The sequence below is a fragment of the Xenopus tropicalis genome, chromosome 7 (assembly GCF_000004195.4).
Source record: "Xenopus tropicalis strain Nigerian chromosome 7, UCB_Xtro_10.0, whole genome shotgun sequence".
NCBI lineage: Eukaryota > Metazoa > Chordata > Amphibia > Anura > Pipidae > Xenopus > Xenopus tropicalis.
In genome coordinates, this window is record NC_030683.2 from 12,756,663 (window position 1) to 12,775,677 (window position 19,015).

Here is a 19,015-nt window from a genome sequence, read left to right on the forward strand (position 1 = left end):
TACCCCTAGGGGGACACAAGCAGGGACCCTTCTTTGTAAATCCATGAGAACATTTCTCAGCTACAGGCTGCCCCCGATCATGAGGGGTATGTACAGTGGCTAGTGTAAATGTTTGCTCAGTTGCCTCCCCAACGCACACTATAGTTGACAAACTGGGCAAGACATGGTTAGTGGCTTTGTGCGTGTCTGGTTATGAATCGGTACAGTCTGCAGCATCTACAACTGCTAATTAAGCACAAAGCCTGTGCTTTTTTTATATTTATGTTGTATCGGTTATTGATTGCTTTATATGTTACTCTGTATGCCCAATGTATGGAACCCACTTATTGTACAGCGCTGCGGAATATGTTGGCGCTTTATAAATAAATGTTAATAATAATAATAATAATAATACATTTGTATAGAACGGTGAGCGGCCAAGGGTGGGCTGTTGTATTGTTGAAAATTTATCAACCCTTTCTCCTTGTAGAGTGTAAGCTCTTTTGGGCAGGGCTCTCTTCACCTCTTGTATCGGTTATTGATTGCTTTATATGTTACTCTGTATGTCCAATGTATGGAACCCAGGGACACCGGGAAAAAACCTTGCGGGCCCCAGTGGCCCAGAGGCGTCGCTCCCCCGGCCGACCGTCCCTGACGTGTAAAACTTAAGTGCACTCAGGGGAGGACTCGGGTGGGGGGCCCTGCGGCGGGGGGTCCCCCACCCGATGTCCTCCCCTGCGGGGTGGGGGGTAAGGGAGGCTCAGCAGGGGGCCCCTGGAGCGACAGCCCCGATGGGCCCTGCACCCCCAGTCCGACCCTGGATGGTTCACCTTTAACAATATGTTATAGAATGGCCAATTCTAAGCAACTTTTCAATTGGTCTTCATTATTTATTTGTTATAGTTTTTTAAATATTTCCTTCCCCTTCTGACTCCTTGCAGCTTTCAAATGGGGGGGGGTCACTGCCCCCGGCAGCCAAAAACCTATTGCTCTGTGAGGCTCCAGTTTTATTGTTATGGTCACTTTTCACAACTTACTTTTGTATTCAGTCCCTCTCCTATTCATATACCCGTCTCTCATTCAAACCACTCCCTGGTTGCTAAGGTCATTTGGACCCTAGCAACCAGATAGCTGCTAAACTCCAAACCGGAGAGCTGCTAAACAATTAAAAAAAAAACTACAAATAATAAAAAACGAAGACCAATTGCAAACTGTCTCTCGTTGGTTCAACGCTGGCGAAGGGATTTTTGTTTGATAGCTGCTCAGATAAACTGGAAAATCTAGTTCTCCTAAATGAGTGCACTCCCCTGTATATATCAGTGGGCGGGGCGGATCCCAGTGTGATGTTTTGTTCTGAGAATAAAAGGTTAATTCCAGTGCCCGTCCCTTCTCTGCTGGGCACCAAGGAGTCACCATGATTCATTTCAACTGGCACCAGTTTCTGCCAATGCTCCCATAATAGCAGAAGTCCTGCTTTTTTTGCTGCTTTTTGTTTAAAGGGGAACTCCACCCAAATGCAACTTTTGCAAAGTAATCATAATTTCAAGCAGCTTTGCAATATACATCAATTAAAAAATATGCAGCCTTTCCATAGTGTTTAATGTAATAATCTGGTTTGGAACAGTTCCCTAAGCCCCACCCCTGTCCCCTAAGCCCCACCCCTGTTCCAAAAGCCCCACCCCTGTTCCCTAAGCCCCACCCCTTTTCCCTAAGCCCCACCCCCAGACTATTTTGTGACTCAAATAAAATGTAACAGTAGTCGCCTGTCCCTCAGCCTGCCTTCAGCCTGCAGCCTCCCAATCCCACAATTCCCTGCTGCACACGTGATGCCAATAAGGAAAGGAACATCCCGGTGCAATGCATTGTGGGCTATGTAGTTCCTGCATGCTGTCTGTAAGCTGTGGGGAAGTTGTTACAATTTGTAACATCAGTGTTTTAGTCCCTCCTCCCCTGCCAGGATTTCAAATGCAGAAAGAGAAGAACTGTTTTGCAGCTGGATTTCAGCATATAAAAATGGTTTTATTATTCTTTTTAAAGGAACAGTGACAGGTATATTAGGGGTTTCTGTGTTGTGTGGGGAGTTCCCCTTTAACAAATGCCCTGCTGCTAATGCAGGAACCCTAAGAAAACTGCCCCCTTGGCACTTATTACCATTGGACTCGCAAGGTCCAATTGACGTCTACAGGTCTATGGCAGTGGCCCCCGTGCCCTTAGTTTGTTCCACTGGAGTTCTTCTATGTTATCAGCTCACTCACAATAAGCAAACAGAACATTTCATGAAAAGCGCTTATCTCTAGAATCCAGTCAGCCCATTGGAAGGTGAGGGGAATAAAGGAAAAGTTCCACCCATTAATCCGCCACAAATGGACACGTATTGCTGAGATAAACGTTATCTGACACATTGGGTCGGTTTACTTTACAGGAATGACCTAAGGAAATCCTCTTTTCACTGTGTAAAGGGTAAATTCTCCCTATTTATAAGCAGAAAGTATCTACTAGTATTCCTTACATTATAAAGGTACAATGCAATATGAAGGAATAGCTCTATGTGCACCCAGACTGTTCCTTCTTTGCATGTACAGGTATGGGATCCCTTATCCGGAAACCCGTTATCCAGAAAGTTAAATGATTTCCTTTTCTCTGTAATAATAAAACAGTACCTGTACTTGATCCCAACTAAGATATAATTACCCCTTATTGGGGGCAGAACAGCCCTATTGGGTTTATTTCATGGTTAAATGATTCCCTTTTCTCTGTAATAATAAAACAGTACCTGTACTTGATCCCAACTAAGATATAATTACCCCTTATTGGGGGCAGAACAGCCCTATTGGGTTTATTTAATGGTTAAATGATTCCCTTTTCTCTGTAATAATAAAACAGTACCTGTACTTGATCCCAACTAAGATATAATTACCCCTTATTGGGGGCAGAACAGCCCTATTGGGTTTATTTAATGGTTAAATGATTCCCTTTTCTCTGTAATAATAAAACAGTACCTGTACTTGATCCCAACTAAGATATAATTACCCCTTATTGGGGGCATTACAAGGTCCCCAGGTCCCAAGCATTCTGGATAAGAGGTCCCATACCTGTATCTTGCAATATATTTTCTGCCACTAGGGTTGCTATGGGAGACTATGATCTGTGTATGTCTTGCCAATAATATGGCAATAACTGATATGAATTAAAACCTGCCCTAATAAACAGATATAATCAGGCCCAAACCTAAGGCAGCGGAGCCCCGTTACCCCCGTAGCCCAGCCACAAATACAAATAGCATTTTGTATACACAGTGTCCCTTTAAACCTGAGAAGAAACACCCAAGGGCTTCTGGGAATGTTAAATATGAAAGGCCACACCCCCTCTTGCAAATGCCCTTGCAGTAAAGTCACGGGCTTATGGGTATTAGAGCGTTGCTTGGCAGCCCGCGCAGCTCTGCGGCAGAACACTGCTCCGGGGCAGCCGGGGAGTTTATGAAAACACCTTTTATTTGGTTTTCTCCCTAAACCAACTCCGCGTGTTTGTGTTATGAGAAGCGTCACTTCGAAAAGTCTCCCAAATAGAAATGATAGTTGTTCGAAATCCTCGGTGCCCCGGAGCAGCGCCGACTGCCTTTAATGTGGGCCCTGTACTGGCAACCGCAACTGCCGCCCAGCCCGAAACAATGTCGCAGTGTGTTGCGGAGACTTTGTGCTCTCTCCCTATGTATAAACAGTTGGGAATCATTGGTGGAACGGGGCAGTGCCATGTCAGGCTAACGGGGACAGTTTTAGTCCCATGATCCTATGGTGAGCCACATTTACTGGGCCTTCCATAGACTCCATGTCTCCACCTTGGAAAGGATACAGCTACCTGATTGGCTGGATCACTGACTAAAGGTGCCCATACAGAGGCCACTTTCAGCTGCGGATATTGGCTCTTTAGACCGATTTGGCAGCATATCTGCCCATGTATGGACACCAATGAGCACGGACCGCATTGGCTAGTTGATGCGGTCCCAGAGCCAATGGTACCTATGCCCACCATTTTCATTAGATCATTTAGCCCTAGGGCCAATAAGCCCGATATCACGCACCCGGAAATGGGTATATCAGTAGATGGTCCACTCGCTTGGGGACCTCGCCATACGAGCGGATTTTAAAGGGTATGGCCACCTTAACTAGACGGGTTGGCAGCTCCTACTTTATTTCATAAGATATTATGAGTCGACGCGGCGCGGCATGGAGGGAGGGGGGGCTTGTTTGCGCATGCGCAGGGGGCGCGAATGGGGGACGGCCTAGGGGCGGCTGCTTTTGAAATCCGGCGCTGCTGACAGCACAATACCAATATCCAGCCCTATTTCCACCTTCCTGTCCTACCATCTTGGCCTGCTGTTCCCATGTAGCCCTACTGATGGCACAATACACAATTATCTTGCCCTACATTCACCATTGTGTTTGAGGGTCATTTCCAGTGTCAGACTGTGGTGCCAAGGGCCCACCAGAAAACCTTAGACCTTAGACCCACTCTCCCCCTTCTCTGTTCACTCTGTCTCTTAATTACTTCTTTTTACATACTATTATCTATCCTTTCCTTCATTTCTTCTGTTTCTTCTCATATAGAATTGAGTAATGGCCATGGTATAGGCATACAAGGCAAATGGTTGGGTGAGCAGGAGGGCCCACTAACACCTGGGCCCACTGGGAGTGTTCCTGGTACCCTGTTGGGCCAGTCCGGCACTGGTCATTTCTTTTTCTTTGAGCCCCCATTCTACTTGTAGTTTAGATCCCGTGATTCTTAATGGTGGGCGGCCCTGGCTGCCACCATTCTATTTCCACCATCTTGTCCTCCTGTTACCACAGTAGGACTGTGTCACTCCACTATTGTCACCATCTTGTCCTCCCGGCGCCATATTATCCCACTGATAACATGCTGTCAATATCTTGCCCTATTTTCACCATTTTTTCTACTGTCACCACCTTGTCCTACTGGTCTCCATCTTGGCCAGTTTAACTCCGAATATCCTCCAACTCTTTCTACCTGTGACTGCTGTCCTTCAGGTTCTACTATGTGCAGGGCCCAGGATAGTCACCCCTATTTGGGGCAGCTTGAGATTCTGATGAATACATTGACAACTGATATACAATATAATATGCCCTTTATATTGTTTTTATACAAAAAGAGGCCCCTCTGTATTCAGGGGTGTCCAGACCCTGGGACTGCTGGGGACACTGGGGACACTGATGTAATGTTTGGGGGACCCAAACGTCACCCAGTAAGCCCAGGATGTGAGTAAGAGATGATGCGCACAGGCTGCTGTAGCAACAAGTTGTAAAGTTGGCCGCCTGTACTTACTAGGAAGGAACTGCATGGGGAGGGCTGTGTTGCAAGCCGAGCACAACTGTCAGGGAGTTGGGAAACCTGACACCTTGGGTTGGGCGCCCAGTACAGATCTGGCTCATCAGGATCTCTGCACTTGCACCTTGGGATCCAGTCGCTGCACACAGGTCTCAGCCACTGTTTGGGGGTTCTCCAGAACTCGGGGGGGCAGCTCGGAAAGCACAGGGGCCCCAGACAAGGAGAAGGCTTGGCAAATCCATCTTGGGATCATGGGAATCCTTTACTCTGAGGTATGTGAGAGTTTTACTGCCAGTATCGTGCCCACAGGGCAATAGCAACAGACCCTGGGTAACACACTATTTCTCTGGGCAAAACAGTTCCCTTCCCAAAGGTTTAGGAGAAATGCCCCCTCTTTCTCTGGGACCCTGTCATCTCTTGTGACTTTAAAATAGGGACCGAGCTCAGTCATTTCCGTACCTCATTCCAGTGCCACCTCTTCCCCAGTAAAAATCTTGTTCCCCCAGTTGTGTGAGCTCCTAGTGCCACCTCCATCCAAGCAGGGCTCTCCTTTTCTTAAAGGAACACTATCCCATTTTCCATGTACTAGCTAGAATCTCAGCCATAAAGCAGGGCAGGACTGCTGCTTACAATGGGGGGGATCAGATAGGATCTGTGCCACTGTGACAGAATGCTCTGTTATACAGATAGCTAGAATCTCAGCCATAAAGCAGGGCAGGACTGCTGCTTACAATGGGGGGGATCAGATAGGATCTGTGCCACTGTGACAGAATGCTCTGTTATACAGATAGCTAGAATCTCAGCCATAAAGCAGGGCAGGACTGCTGCTTACAATGGGGGGGGATCAGATAGGATCTGTGCCACTGTGACAGAATGCTCTGTTATACAGATAGCTAGAATCTCAGCCATAAAGCAGGGCAGGACTGCTGCTTACAATGGGGGGGATCAGATAGGATCTGTGCCACTGTGACAGAATGCTCTGTTATACAGATAGCTAGAATCTCAGCCATAAAGCAGGGCAGGACTGCTGCTTACAATGGGGGGATCAGATAGGATCTGTGCCACTGTGACAGAATGCTCTGTTATACAGATAGCTAGAATCTCAGCCATAAAGCAGGGCAGGACTGCTGCTTACAATGGGGGGGGGATCAGATAGGATCTGTGCCACTGTGACAGAATGCTCTGTTATACAGATAGCTAGAATCTCAGCCATAAAGCAGGGCAGGACTGCTGCTTACAATGGGGGGATCAGATAGGATCTGTGCCACTGTGACAGAATGTTCTGTTATACAGATAGCTAGAATCTCAGCCATAAAGCAGGGCAGGACTGCTGCTTACAATGGGGGGGATCAGATAGGATCTGTGCCACTGTGACAGAATGCTCTGTTATACAGATAGCTAGAATCTCAGCCATAAAGCAGGGCAGGACTGCTGCTTACAATGGGGGGATCAGATAGGATCTGTGCCACTGTGACAGAATGCTCTGTTATACAGATAGCTAGAATCTCAGCCATAAAGCAGGGCAGGACTGCTGCTTACAATGGGGGGGATCAGATAGGATCTGTGCCACTGTGACAGAATGCTCTGTTATACAGATAGCTAGAATCTCAGCCATAAAGCAGGGCAGGACTGCTGCTTACAATGGGGGGGATCAGATAGGATCTGTGCCACTGTGACAGAATGCTCTGTTATACAGATAGCTAGAATCTCAGCCATAAAGCAGGGCAGGACTGCTGCTTACAATGGGGGGGGGGGATCAGATAGGATCTGTGCCACTGTGACAGAATGCTCTGTTATACAGATAGCTAGAATCTCAGCCATAAAGCAGGGCAGGACTGCTGCTTACAATGGGGGGATCAGATAGGATCTGTGCCACTGTGACAGAATGCTCTGTTATACAGATAGCTAGAATCTCAGCCATAAGGCAGGACAGGACTGCTGCTTACAATACATTGGAGCATATTTTCTCTATGAACTTCTTTAGGTGTAAAAGTTTCTAAGGACACAGGTGGATTTCAAGTAATTTTGACTGCAGGGGTTTTGGCACGCAGCAAAACACTCCATATTCGTTCCTCCCATTTTCTTTGTATGCAAAAACATCCACTCTGCACCTTTTGTGCAAAGACCCAAGGCAACACTGTCACTATCCCAAGAGCCATTTGTGCCACACTGCCACCCCCCCCCCCCCCCCCGGCACAGGGAAGGCATACACGTGGGCACTGGAACTCCCTTACTATCTCTCTGTTTATAACGGTTGTTCTGCAGGGCCCTAGATAATGTGGCCCCAAATTACAAATATATAGCATGGAAGCAGGTACTTGCCCCTGGTGCCCAGCCTATGCACTCAGTACTATTTGGGCACATAAGGTTGAACTATGAAGGAGTAGTGTCTTTATTTAGTTTGCGCTACTATGTACAGGCATTTCCAGCCCAAATCATTAGTTCAGTATTACTGGTACCTGGGAGGGGGACACCAAGCTGCAGGGTCAGACTGGGCTCGGCCCTAGTGGCCCCCGTCGGGCCAGATCAGACCCTTGCTCTTGCACCCCCCGCTGACCATTCCTCCCGACGCATTAAACTTATACGTGCTCAGGGGAGGACCTCGGGTGGGGGACCCTACGGGGGGTAAGGGAGGCTCTGCGGGGGGGGTTAGGGGGACGCGGGCAGCGGGGGCACCTGCAAGACCCCAGTCCGACCCTGCCAAGCGGTGCTCCAGTGATTGCTTTGGGGGGGGCAAGTGCACTTTAGCATTTTTTTCTAAAGGTGGCCATACACGGGCCAATTTCAGTTGCCAATATTGGTCCTTTAGACTGACTTGGCAGCTTATCTGCAGATGCCTGAAATCGCCCAGATCTCGATTAGCCAGGTTTTATTTTTCCATTGGATTAGGGACCGCATTGACTCGTTGATGTGGTCCCCAAAACGACAGTGCCTATACCCGCCATTTTAATTAGATCTTTAGCCCCATATCTCCCACCCGTAGGCAGTGTCGGACTGGCCCACCAGGATACCAGGAAAACTCCCGGTGGGCTCAGGTGTCAGTGGGCCCTCCTGCTCCTGATCATTTGACCAGGGGAGAAATAGATGTGGGCCTAGGGTCTAAGGTTTTCTGGTGGGCCCCTGGGGTTACAGTCCGACACTGCCCTTAGGTGGGTGTATTGAGAGAAGATCCACTCGCTTGGCGACCCCTTAACTCTTTGCCCGCGCTGAACCCCCGGTGCCACCCTGTAGCACACGGAATGTATCAGGGCTCTGTTACAGAGAAAGATATTTCAGATAAAGCTGTGATCATAGGGGGAGTGAGTTTTCTGTGCGCTCTCACTGAGTAGAAGAATAAACTGCACCCTACTGCATGGACAGTGCCCCCTCCCAGGAGTTGGGGGGTAAAAAGGCCCTTTTGCCCCTTCACTAATAAAGGGAAAAAGTAGATTTCTGCTTGAGGGGAACATGGGCAGCTGATGTATCAGGTATAGGGGATGCACAGCTCAGGGAGCATGCTCAGTAGCGGCTGCAGCTACCGCTGTGTAGAGATGCATCAACTAATGTAGCAACTAATGTATCAGAAAAGTAATTATTCCCTGTATGCTTTCTTATATATCTTGTGTTTTGAGGGCTGAGGTGGCAACCCTACCTACACTAATGCCCCGCCGACACTAATGCCCAGCCGACACTAATGCCCTACCTACACTAATGCCCGGCCGACACTAATGCCCTACCTACACTAATGCCCGGCCGACACTAATGCCCTACCTACACTAATGCCCTACCTACACTAATGCCCCGCCGACACTAATGCCCAGCCAACACTAATGCCCCACCTACACTAATGCCCCACCTACACTTATGCCCCACCGACACTAATGCCCAGCCGACACTAATGCCCTACCTACACTAATGCCCTACCTACACTTATGCCCCACCGACACTAATGCCCAGCCAACACTAATGCCCCACCTACACTAATGCCCCACCTACACTTATGCCCCACCGACACTAATGCCCAGCCGACACTAATGCCCTACCTACACTAATGCCCTACCTACACTTATGCCCCACCGACACTAATGCCCAGCCGACACTAATGCCCTACCTACACTAATGCCCTACCTACACTAATGCCCCACCTACACTTATGCCCCACCGACACTAATGCCCAGCCGACACTAATGCCCTACCTACACTAATGCCCTACCTACACTAATGCCCCACCTACACTTATGCCCCGCCGACACTAATGCCCTACCTACACTAATGCCCTACCTACACTGATGCCCCGCCGACACTAATGCCCAGCCAACACTAATGCCCCACCTACACTAATGCCCCACCTACACTAATGCCCCACCTACACTTATGCCCCACCGACACTAATGCCCAGCCGACACTAATGCCCTACCTACACTAATGCCCTACCTACACTTATGCCCCACCGACACTAATGCCCCACCTACACTAATGCCCCGCCTACACTTATGCCCCGCCGACACTAATGCCCTACCGACACTAATGCCCTACCTACACTAATGCCCCACCTACACTTATGCCCCGTCGACACTTATGCCCCGCCGACACTAATGCCCTACCGACACTAATGCCCTACCTACACTAATGCCCTACCTACACTAATGCCCCACCTACACTTATGCCCCGCCGACACTAATGCCCCACCTACACTAATGCCCCGCCTACACTAATGCCCCGCCGACACTAATGCCCCACCTACACTTATGCCCCGCCGACACTAATGCCCCACCTACACTAATGCCCCGCCTACACTAATGCCCCGCCGACACTAATGCCCAGCCGACACTAATGCCCCACCTACACTAATGCCCCGCCGACACTAATGCCCTACCTACACTAATGCCCTACCTACACTAATGCCCCACCTACACTAATGCCCCGCCTACACTAATGCCCTACCTACACTAATGCCCCGCCTACACTTATGCCCCGCCGACACTAATGCCCCGCCTACACTAATGCCCCGCCGACACTAAAAGCATACATCAGGATGGAACCCCAATGGGGCCTCATTACTCCAAGGGCCAGAGAATTTGCTGTGTTTGCCCCCCAGGCATTCTGTAATACTTACATGTGTCGGTATAGGAACATAAACAAGCAAAACCAGAACATTCAGATTCCCCTAAGCTGCTCTGTCTGACAGCCTGATGGGCCAGTACTGAGAATGGGCGGGGATAGAACTCTGAGTATCACTCATGTATTATAAGGGATAATGTACCCCCTACTGTAAATGATAAGGATATTAGCAGTCACTGAGGGGTTCTGTGCCCATATAAAGGCACAAGGCTGCAGGCTGAGTTATACAGGGAACTCTGAGTATCACTCATGTATTATAAGGGATAATGTACCCCCTACTGTAAATGATAAGGATATTAGCAGTCACTGAGGGGTTCTGTGACCATATAAAGGCACAAGGCTGCAGGCTGAGTTATACAGGGAACTCTGAGTATCACTCATGTATTATAAGGGATAATGTACCCCCTACTGTAAATGATAAGGATATTAGCAGTCACTGAGGGGTTCTGTGCCCATATAAAGGCACAAGGCTGCAGGCTGAGTTATACAGGGAACTCTGAGTATCACTCATGTATTATAAGGGATAATGTACCCCCTACTGTAAATGATAAGGATATTAGCAGTTACTGAGGGGTTCTGTGCCCATATAAAGGCACAAGGCTGCAGGCTGAGTTATACAGGGAACTCTGAGTATCACTCATGTATTATAAGGGATAATGTACCCCCTACTGTAAATGATAAGGATATTAGCAGTCACTGAGGGGTTCTGATATAAAGGCACAAGGCTGCAGGCTGAGTTATACAGGGAACTCTGAGTATCACTCATGTATTATAAGGGATAATGTACCCCCTACTGTAAATGATAAGGATATTAGCAGTCACTGAGGGGTTCTGTGCCCATATAAAGGCACAAGGCTGCAGGCTGAGTTATACAGGGAACTCTGAGTATCACTCATGTATTATAAGGGATAATGTACCCCCTACTGTAAATGATAAGGATATTAGCAGTCACTGAGGGGTTCTGTGCCCATATAAAGGCACAAGGCTGCAGGCTGAGTTATACAGGGAACTCTGAGTATCACTCATGTATTATAAGGGATAATGTACCCCCTACTGTAAATGATAAGGATATTAGCAGTCACTGAGGGGTTCTGTGCCCATATAAAGGCACAAGGCTGCAGGCTGAGTTATACAGTGTCTCTCCCTGACCCATTACACGGCTGCCAACCCATATATAAATGGAAAATACTCTAAGAAAGGAATATTCTGGTTACAAGCCGGTATAACCACACACATTTGATCCCTTTCACTTAGCCGATCTGCCAGGCCGCCTATGAGAATAACCTGGAAGAGGTGCAGCTCCTTTTAGCCGAGGACCCCAACAATGTGAACGTTAAGGACAACTATGGAGGGGACACCCCGCTGATCTGCGCCTGCAGGAAGGGACACATACAAGTGGCCGGTTACTTACTCTCTGCCAAAGCCAATGTCAACCTCACAAATAACGTAAGAAGCCGCTAAATGACTGATCCGATAGTTTGGCCCCAGCGTAAGGAATAGAGCAGTGATCCCCAACCAGTGGCTCAGGGCAACATGTTGCCCCCCAACCCCTTGGATGTTGCACTCAGTGCCCCCAAACCAGGGAGTTATTTTTGAATTCCTGACTTGGGGGCAAGTTTTGGTTGAATAAAAACAAGATTTCCTACCAAATAAAGCCCCTGTAAGCTGATAGGGTGCATAGAGGCTGCCCAATAGCCAATCACAGCCCTTATTTGGCTCCTCCATGAACTTTTATGGTGCTTGTGTTGCTCCCCAAGTCTTTTTATGTTTGACTGTGGCTCACGAGTAAGAAAGGTTGGGGACCCCTGGAAGAGATTATTATAGGGGCTCACTGGGAGGGGCAATATCAGCATCAATGCAACCCTCAGCCAATTTGATTCTCCAAACTTCCAGCTTGATATCTGGCTGCGGGGGGCACTATAAATGAGAGGGGGTGGTATAATAAGGGAGCACAGTACTGGGAATTCTGGAAGCCGGAGGGTTAATTTCCCTGTTGGTACATTAAATATCCGGAGTTAATGTGCACTGAATGCATTCTCTGTCCCTGCAGAAAGAGCGCACGTGTTTGCACTACGCCGTCAGGAGAAGGTTCTCATTCCTGGACTATTTGCTCATAATAATCCTTATGCCCGTGCTGCTCGTGGGCTACATAATCATGGTAAGTGCCGCGCAGAACAGGGGCTTATGGGAAATGTCACTTTGTACCAAACGCCATTATTATTATTAACATTTATTTATAAAGCGCCAACATATTCCGCAGCGCTGTACAATAAGTGGGTTCCATACATTGGACATACAGAGTAACATATAAAGCAATCAGTAACCGATACAGGAGGTGAAGGGAGCCCTGCCCAAAAGAGCTTACACTCTACAAATGTATTATTATTATTAACATTTATTTATAAAGCGCCAACATATCCCGCAGCGCTGTACAATAAGTGGGTTACATACATTGGGCATACAGAGTAAAATATAAAGCAACCAATAACCGATACAAGAGGTGAAGAGAGCCCGGCCCCAGGGCCAAACGATCAAATTAGCCTACACGTTCCCCCCGATATCGCCCACCTGTAGGTGGGGATATCGAGTGAAGATCCGCTCACTTGGCGATCTCCCCAAACGAGCGAATCTTAACGTGTATGGGGACCTTTACACACAAAGTTATACTGGGAGAGTTGCTGCCAGGGCCGGACTGGCAATCTGTGGCTTCTGGCAAATGCCACCCATGGGGCCTCCACCAATCCTGCCAGTTCAAACCAATTTAAAGATAATGGGAAATGTATATGAATGTTATCTCCTATGCCCCCAGCAGGGCTGCTGAACCCGCCAGTACCTTGCTTTGTACTCATATACCCTTTCTGCTGCACCAGGTATCAAAGACCAAGCAGAACGAGCGGCTGATAAAGCTACTGCTCCAGTCAGGAGTGGATCCCAACGCTGCGGATAGTGTAAGTTCTGAGGGGTGCAGTGGGCGGGGCCTCATATTGTTTAGGGCGGGTCTCTTCCGAACCAAAAAGTGTTAAAGAGCCCCACGCAACACAGGAACCCCTAATATACCTATCCCTGTAATCTGTTCCTTCAAAAGTAGGAATAAATATCATTTTATATGCTGAAATCCAGCTGCAAAACAGTTTTGCATTGGAAATGCTGGCAGGGGAGGAGGGACTAAAACACTGATGTTACAAATTGTAACGACTTCCCCACAGCTTACAGACAGCATGCAGGAACTACATAACCCACAATGCATTGCACTGTGATGTTCCTTTCCTTATTGACATCACGTGTGCAGCAGGGAATTGTGGGATTGGGAGGAGGCAGGCTGAAGGCAGGCTGAGGGCAGGCGACTACTGTTACATTTTATTTGAGTCACAAAGTAGCCAGCCAGATCAGCAGGGGAACAGGGGGCAGGGCTTAGGGAACTCTTCCAAAACAGATTATTATATTACAAATCATATCATGGACATATGTCTTTTTTCAACCCAACTTACTATGTTACTATGAAAAAGATTCATATTTTTCAATTGATGTATATTGCAAAGATGCTTGAAATTATCTTGTGTTTGGGTGGAGTTCCCCCGTGCCGCTTTGCTTTGTACAGTTACTCGGCAACCACAGGGTTAATGCTGTCTGCCCCATGTCCTTATTTCATCCCTGCACCCCCCCCCCCCCATTGATTTTAGCTGCAGGATATGTATTTAATGGTGGCCCATGAATCATCCCCCGTAGCCCGGAGCTTATGGCAGCACTAACCCTGGGGGTCCCCTGTGCCGGGGGGGAGCGCATTAAGCGGCCGTATCCATTTCAGCTCCCCGCGCATTAAGTGCATTACCCTGGGCCGCGGGGCTGGTAATGGAACGGCAGGTCCCTGTAGCAACACAAAGCCTTCCTTGGAGAACAAGCCGACGAGGAAGCCATTAGGGCCAGAAAATCCATTTAGAGAGTTCAATTTGTGCAGAGCCGACCCCCCTTACGGCCAATGGGGGCGTTTCATGTAGATACAAATGGCGGGCTTGGGCACTCAATACTGACATGAACTCTAATTTCCAATACTCTATAATTACATTTCCCTGCATCCTTTTATCCCTATGAGCAAATGGGTTTTGCTGGTGTAAAGTTCTCATCATGTAGTGAATAAAGTACCCCCTATTGTAAACTATAAGGATATTATAAGTCACAGAGGAGTTCCTTATAATATATAGTGAATAAAGTGCCCCCTATTGTAACATATAGGGATATTATAAGCCTCTGAGGGGTTCCTTATAATATATAGTGAATAAAGTACCCCCTATTCTAACTTATAGGGATATTATAAGCCCCCGAGGAGTTCCTTATAATATATAGTGAATAAAGTACCCCCTATTGTAACATATAGGGATATTATAAGCCCCCGAGGAGTTCCTTATATTATATAGTGAATAAAGTACCCCCTATTGTAACATATAGGGATATTATAAGTCCCAGAGGAGTTCCTTATATAGTGAATAAAGTACCCCCTATTGTAACATATAGGGATATTATAAGCCCCCGAGGAGTTCCTTATATTATATAGTGAATAAAGTACCCCCTATTGTAACATATAGGGATATTATAAGTCCCAGAGGAGTTCCTTATATTATATAGTGAATAAAGTACCCCCTATTGTAACATATAGGGATATTATAAGCCCCCGAGGGGTTCCTTATAATATATAGTGAATAAAGTGCCCCCTATTGTAACATATAGGGATATTATAAGCCCCCGAGGAGTTCCTTATATAGTGAATAAAGTACCCCCTATTGTAACATATAGGGATATTATAAGTCCCCGAGGAGTTCCTTATAATATATAGTGAATAAAGTACCCCCTATTGTAACATATAGGGATATTATAAGCCCCCGAGGGGTTCCTTATAATATATAGTGAATAAAGTGCCCCCTATTGTAACATATAGGGATATTATAAGCCCCCGAGGAGTTCCTTATAATATATAGTGAATAAAGTACCCCCTATTGTAACATATAGGGATATTATAAGCCCCCGAGGGGTTCCTTATAATATATAGTGAATAAAGTGCCCCCTATTGTAACATATAGGGCTATTATAAGCCCCCGAGGAGTTCCTTATAATATATAGTGAATAAAGTACCCCCTATTGTAACATATAGGGATATTATAAGCCCCCGAGGAGTTCCTTATACTATATAGTGAATAAAGTACCCCCTATTGTAAACTATAAGGATTTTATAAGGTACCGAGGAGTTCCATGACCATATAAAAGCACAAGGCTGAAGGCCTGGAACTCCGAGATACTTTATTTATTATAATATAGTCATGTGACAGAAATGACATCACTAAGCTCCGATTATAACTGATGATGTCACTAAGCAGCGTTAATAAGGATATAATTGTATAGATATTAACACGGGTTTGTGCCATAGAAAGGGAACACGGCGCTGCATTACGCCTGCCGGATGAAAAGCAAGTCCGTGGTACCGCTTCTGTTGGACGCCCGGGCCGATCCCTACATGAAGAATAAGGTGAGTGGGAGGCCGATTAACATATTGACAACTGATCTCATCTTGTTAGCCCATATTGTGTCAGTGGCACTGCACATGCTCAGTGTGCTCTGGGCAGCTGTGGAGAAGTGAAGCTTAGAAAAGAAGATGGGGAGCTACTGGGGGCAAATTCAGAGGCACAGATCTTCCCTGATAAAGGAAGATCCAGCCCCAGATCCAGCCAAAAGGGGCCCAGCAAGTAGCAAGACACAGAGATAAATCTGCTCCAATGGTTACGCTGCCTGATTCCCCGTTACCCACTTCCCAGGCAGATAATGGTTAATAAGGAGGCCACCCCTATATTATTTGCACCTCACTTTCTCCTTCTTTCCTTTCCAGGACGGTGAGAGCCCAATCGATATCGCCGAGAGACTTAAATTTGTAAAAATCTTACAGATGCTGAAGAAATCCTCCTAGGGACAGATAAAAATCTCTACAAACGCCCCCTGTTGGTGGTTACACAGAAGTGCAGGAAGTCGGTGGGAAGTAACCGTAACCAGCATTTTACCCCTTTATTAAAATTCAAGATTATATAATCTGTGGTATGGTGGGCATTTGCCATTGGCCCCCTGCATCAATGGGACCCCGGGGGGAAAAATGCTTTTAAAAGCAAATGGGACATATTCAGGGATGAATGCTGGGAGTTGTAGTCTAACAACTAAAGGGCTGCAAGTTGGAAGTCCATCAGATGTGGAGGCCCAACCTTCTCCTCATTTGTACTCATTGCCTCATAATGGAATAGAGTGTATAAGCCGAATGCTGATTGGTGGGTTCTGGAGAAAGTTACACTGCAACAGACTGTGACTGGTCTCTGCTTTATTTATACATTTGCTAACGAAGGCAGCCATTATTGGTCCCGCCTGTTATCCAATTAAACCTATTTATATGAAGAGTTTACTGTAATTCATGTGAGTACAGTTTCTCGATGTGAATGGAAGCTGCCATATCGTTTAGTCATTTTTTCCTATAGTTTTTATTAATTATTTGCTTCTCCTTCTCCTCTGTTAATCGGTGGACACGAAAGATATTGTCGGAATCGCTACCAATCAATGTAAATGTGCTCAGAGCGTTCTTCTAAGCGCTGCTGCCATTTCTACTTTTAAAGATGGAATTGTTTTTCAACTGCTCCATTAATGCATTTGGAACAATGGCGCCACCTGCTGTTCATTTCAGCTAACTGCCTACAGACGGCTACAGATGAATTTAACAAGGAAAGCAAAGCCTTGTGATGTTGCCCTGCTTAGAGAGAAGTCACGTGACATTTCTCTGGGCAACATCAGTAGGCTTTAAGCTTTCTAGAGGCTTTCCCCTCCTTCTAGGCTCATTTAGATCATGTTTAGACCCTGGGCTTACGATTATAAAGTCTTAAATCATAAATGAGCTGTGCCCAGATTCCCATGAACAATGTATGATCTGTATGAAACAAGACAAGGCAAGTACAAACCTTGGATACTGGTTTTGAGGAGGAATGCTGGGAGATGTAGTCGAGCTGCCGTGCCATTCTTTGCCTATACCTGCAATAGAATCGTGGCACCCATTGCTGGTGCGCAAAATAAAGCCAGACAGATTATTAATTTTTCTGATATATTTAATGTCAATTTCACATTCCAGTCAATAAAAAGTAACGTTTACGGGTTTCTCTGCCAATATTCATTCCCTGAGTATTTCCCCTCTTGATAAGGTATGGCTGCTAAGGGCAGTGCCCAAGTCATTGGGCAGAGAGACTCCATGTTATAATGTATGAGCCGGGCTTTCTTCTATGGCTTCTATGTGTAGAATACCCCTGCCCTATAGGTTACTCCGAGATGATCCGTTAGTGAGTAGAAGCATTAAAGTAACCCAGACCTGTTTGTTACTCTCTATATAGTTATATAATATCCTAGTAGAATGAAGTACCTGACCCATAATGATGTGCATAAGGGTTCAGTATTAGGAAACATACCTGAGTACAAAGGCCGAAGCCACTGCCTGGAGGTTCTAAAGGTGTTGTTTACCTTTAAATTAACTGTTAGTATGATGTAGACTTTGACATTTTCAGTTATTTAGCTTTTTGTTTATCTGGTTATTAGGGTCTTATTTACCCTAGCAACGAGGCAGTGGTTTAAAAGAGAGACTGGAATTTCAGCAGCCTTCTGGTTCCTAGGGTCTTATTTACCGTAGCAACCAGGCAGTAGTTTGAACCAGAGTAGAATAGGAGAGGGGCTGCACAGAAAGATAAGTAGTAAAAAGTAACAGTAGGGGCAATGGTTTTTGGCTGCTAGGGTCAGCAACCCCCCATTTGAAATCTGGAGAGAGGCAGAAGAGGAAGGCAAATCATTTAAAAACTCCAAAAAGGATTAATGAAAACCAATTGCAAAGTTGCTAGGAATAGGGCATTCTATAACATACTAAGAGTTAACTTTCATTTAATACTGTACAGTAAATCTACCATTCATTACACAGATATTCAGAGTCACCCAAACGGAGTGAATAGCAGCGGCAATATTGCTCCTACCAGTTCCTGTGCCTTCTGGGAATTGTAACTGAAAAACAGATATAGGGGTGACCATCGCAGGCAGATTAGAGGTCAGATGCTTTCCCTCTATAAGGCACAGAGGTAATTATAAAGTCACATTTATCAATCATATCACTAAGGCTGATGGCAGCGTAGGGGCTGAACCAGCCACATGGAATCAGCCTTAGGGTGAAGACACACAGAGCTACTAGTAGCAGCTACTTGTCACAGCTACTAAAATAGCCAATGCTGATAATTTACTCATAATTGTCACTGCCTGTGCTTTAGCAGGGGCAATTCTCATTTTCTGGCACTTAGTAGCCATGAAAAAGTAGGTGCTGCTAGAAACTCCATGTGTTGTCACACTTAGGAAAGTGATTATTATTATTATTGTAGTAACGAGCTAAAAAAGAGATACACATCATCCCTAACGTCAAATCACCCCTAAGTAATTAATTAAGTGAATAGGGAAAGAGCTTTAGGGTGAAGACACACGGAGCTACTAGTAGCAGCTACTTGTCACGGCTACTAAAACAGACAATGCTGATCACTTACTGATAATTGTCTCT

At 46.4% G+C, this 19,015-nt stretch overlaps 1 protein-coding gene across 1 annotated transcript; it reads left to right on the top strand.

Annotated features, from left to right (window-relative positions):
- Nucleotides 1–5,496: 5,496 nt before the first annotated feature.
- ankrd22 (ankyrin repeat domain 22) lies at nucleotides 5,497–16,842 on the top strand. The gene is made up of 6 exons (NM_001113090.1): nucleotides 5,497–5,591; nucleotides 11,674–11,865; nucleotides 12,470–12,577; nucleotides 13,290–13,367; nucleotides 15,836–15,934; nucleotides 16,292–16,842. Exons 1-6 carry the CDS (start codon nucleotides 5,571–5,573, stop codon nucleotides 16,367–16,369), a joined length of 576 nt encoding a protein of 191 aa, NP_001106561.1. The 5' UTR covers nucleotides 5,497–5,570; the 3' UTR covers nucleotides 16,370–16,842.
- The last annotated feature ends 2,173 nt before the right edge of the window (nucleotides 16,843–19,015 follow it).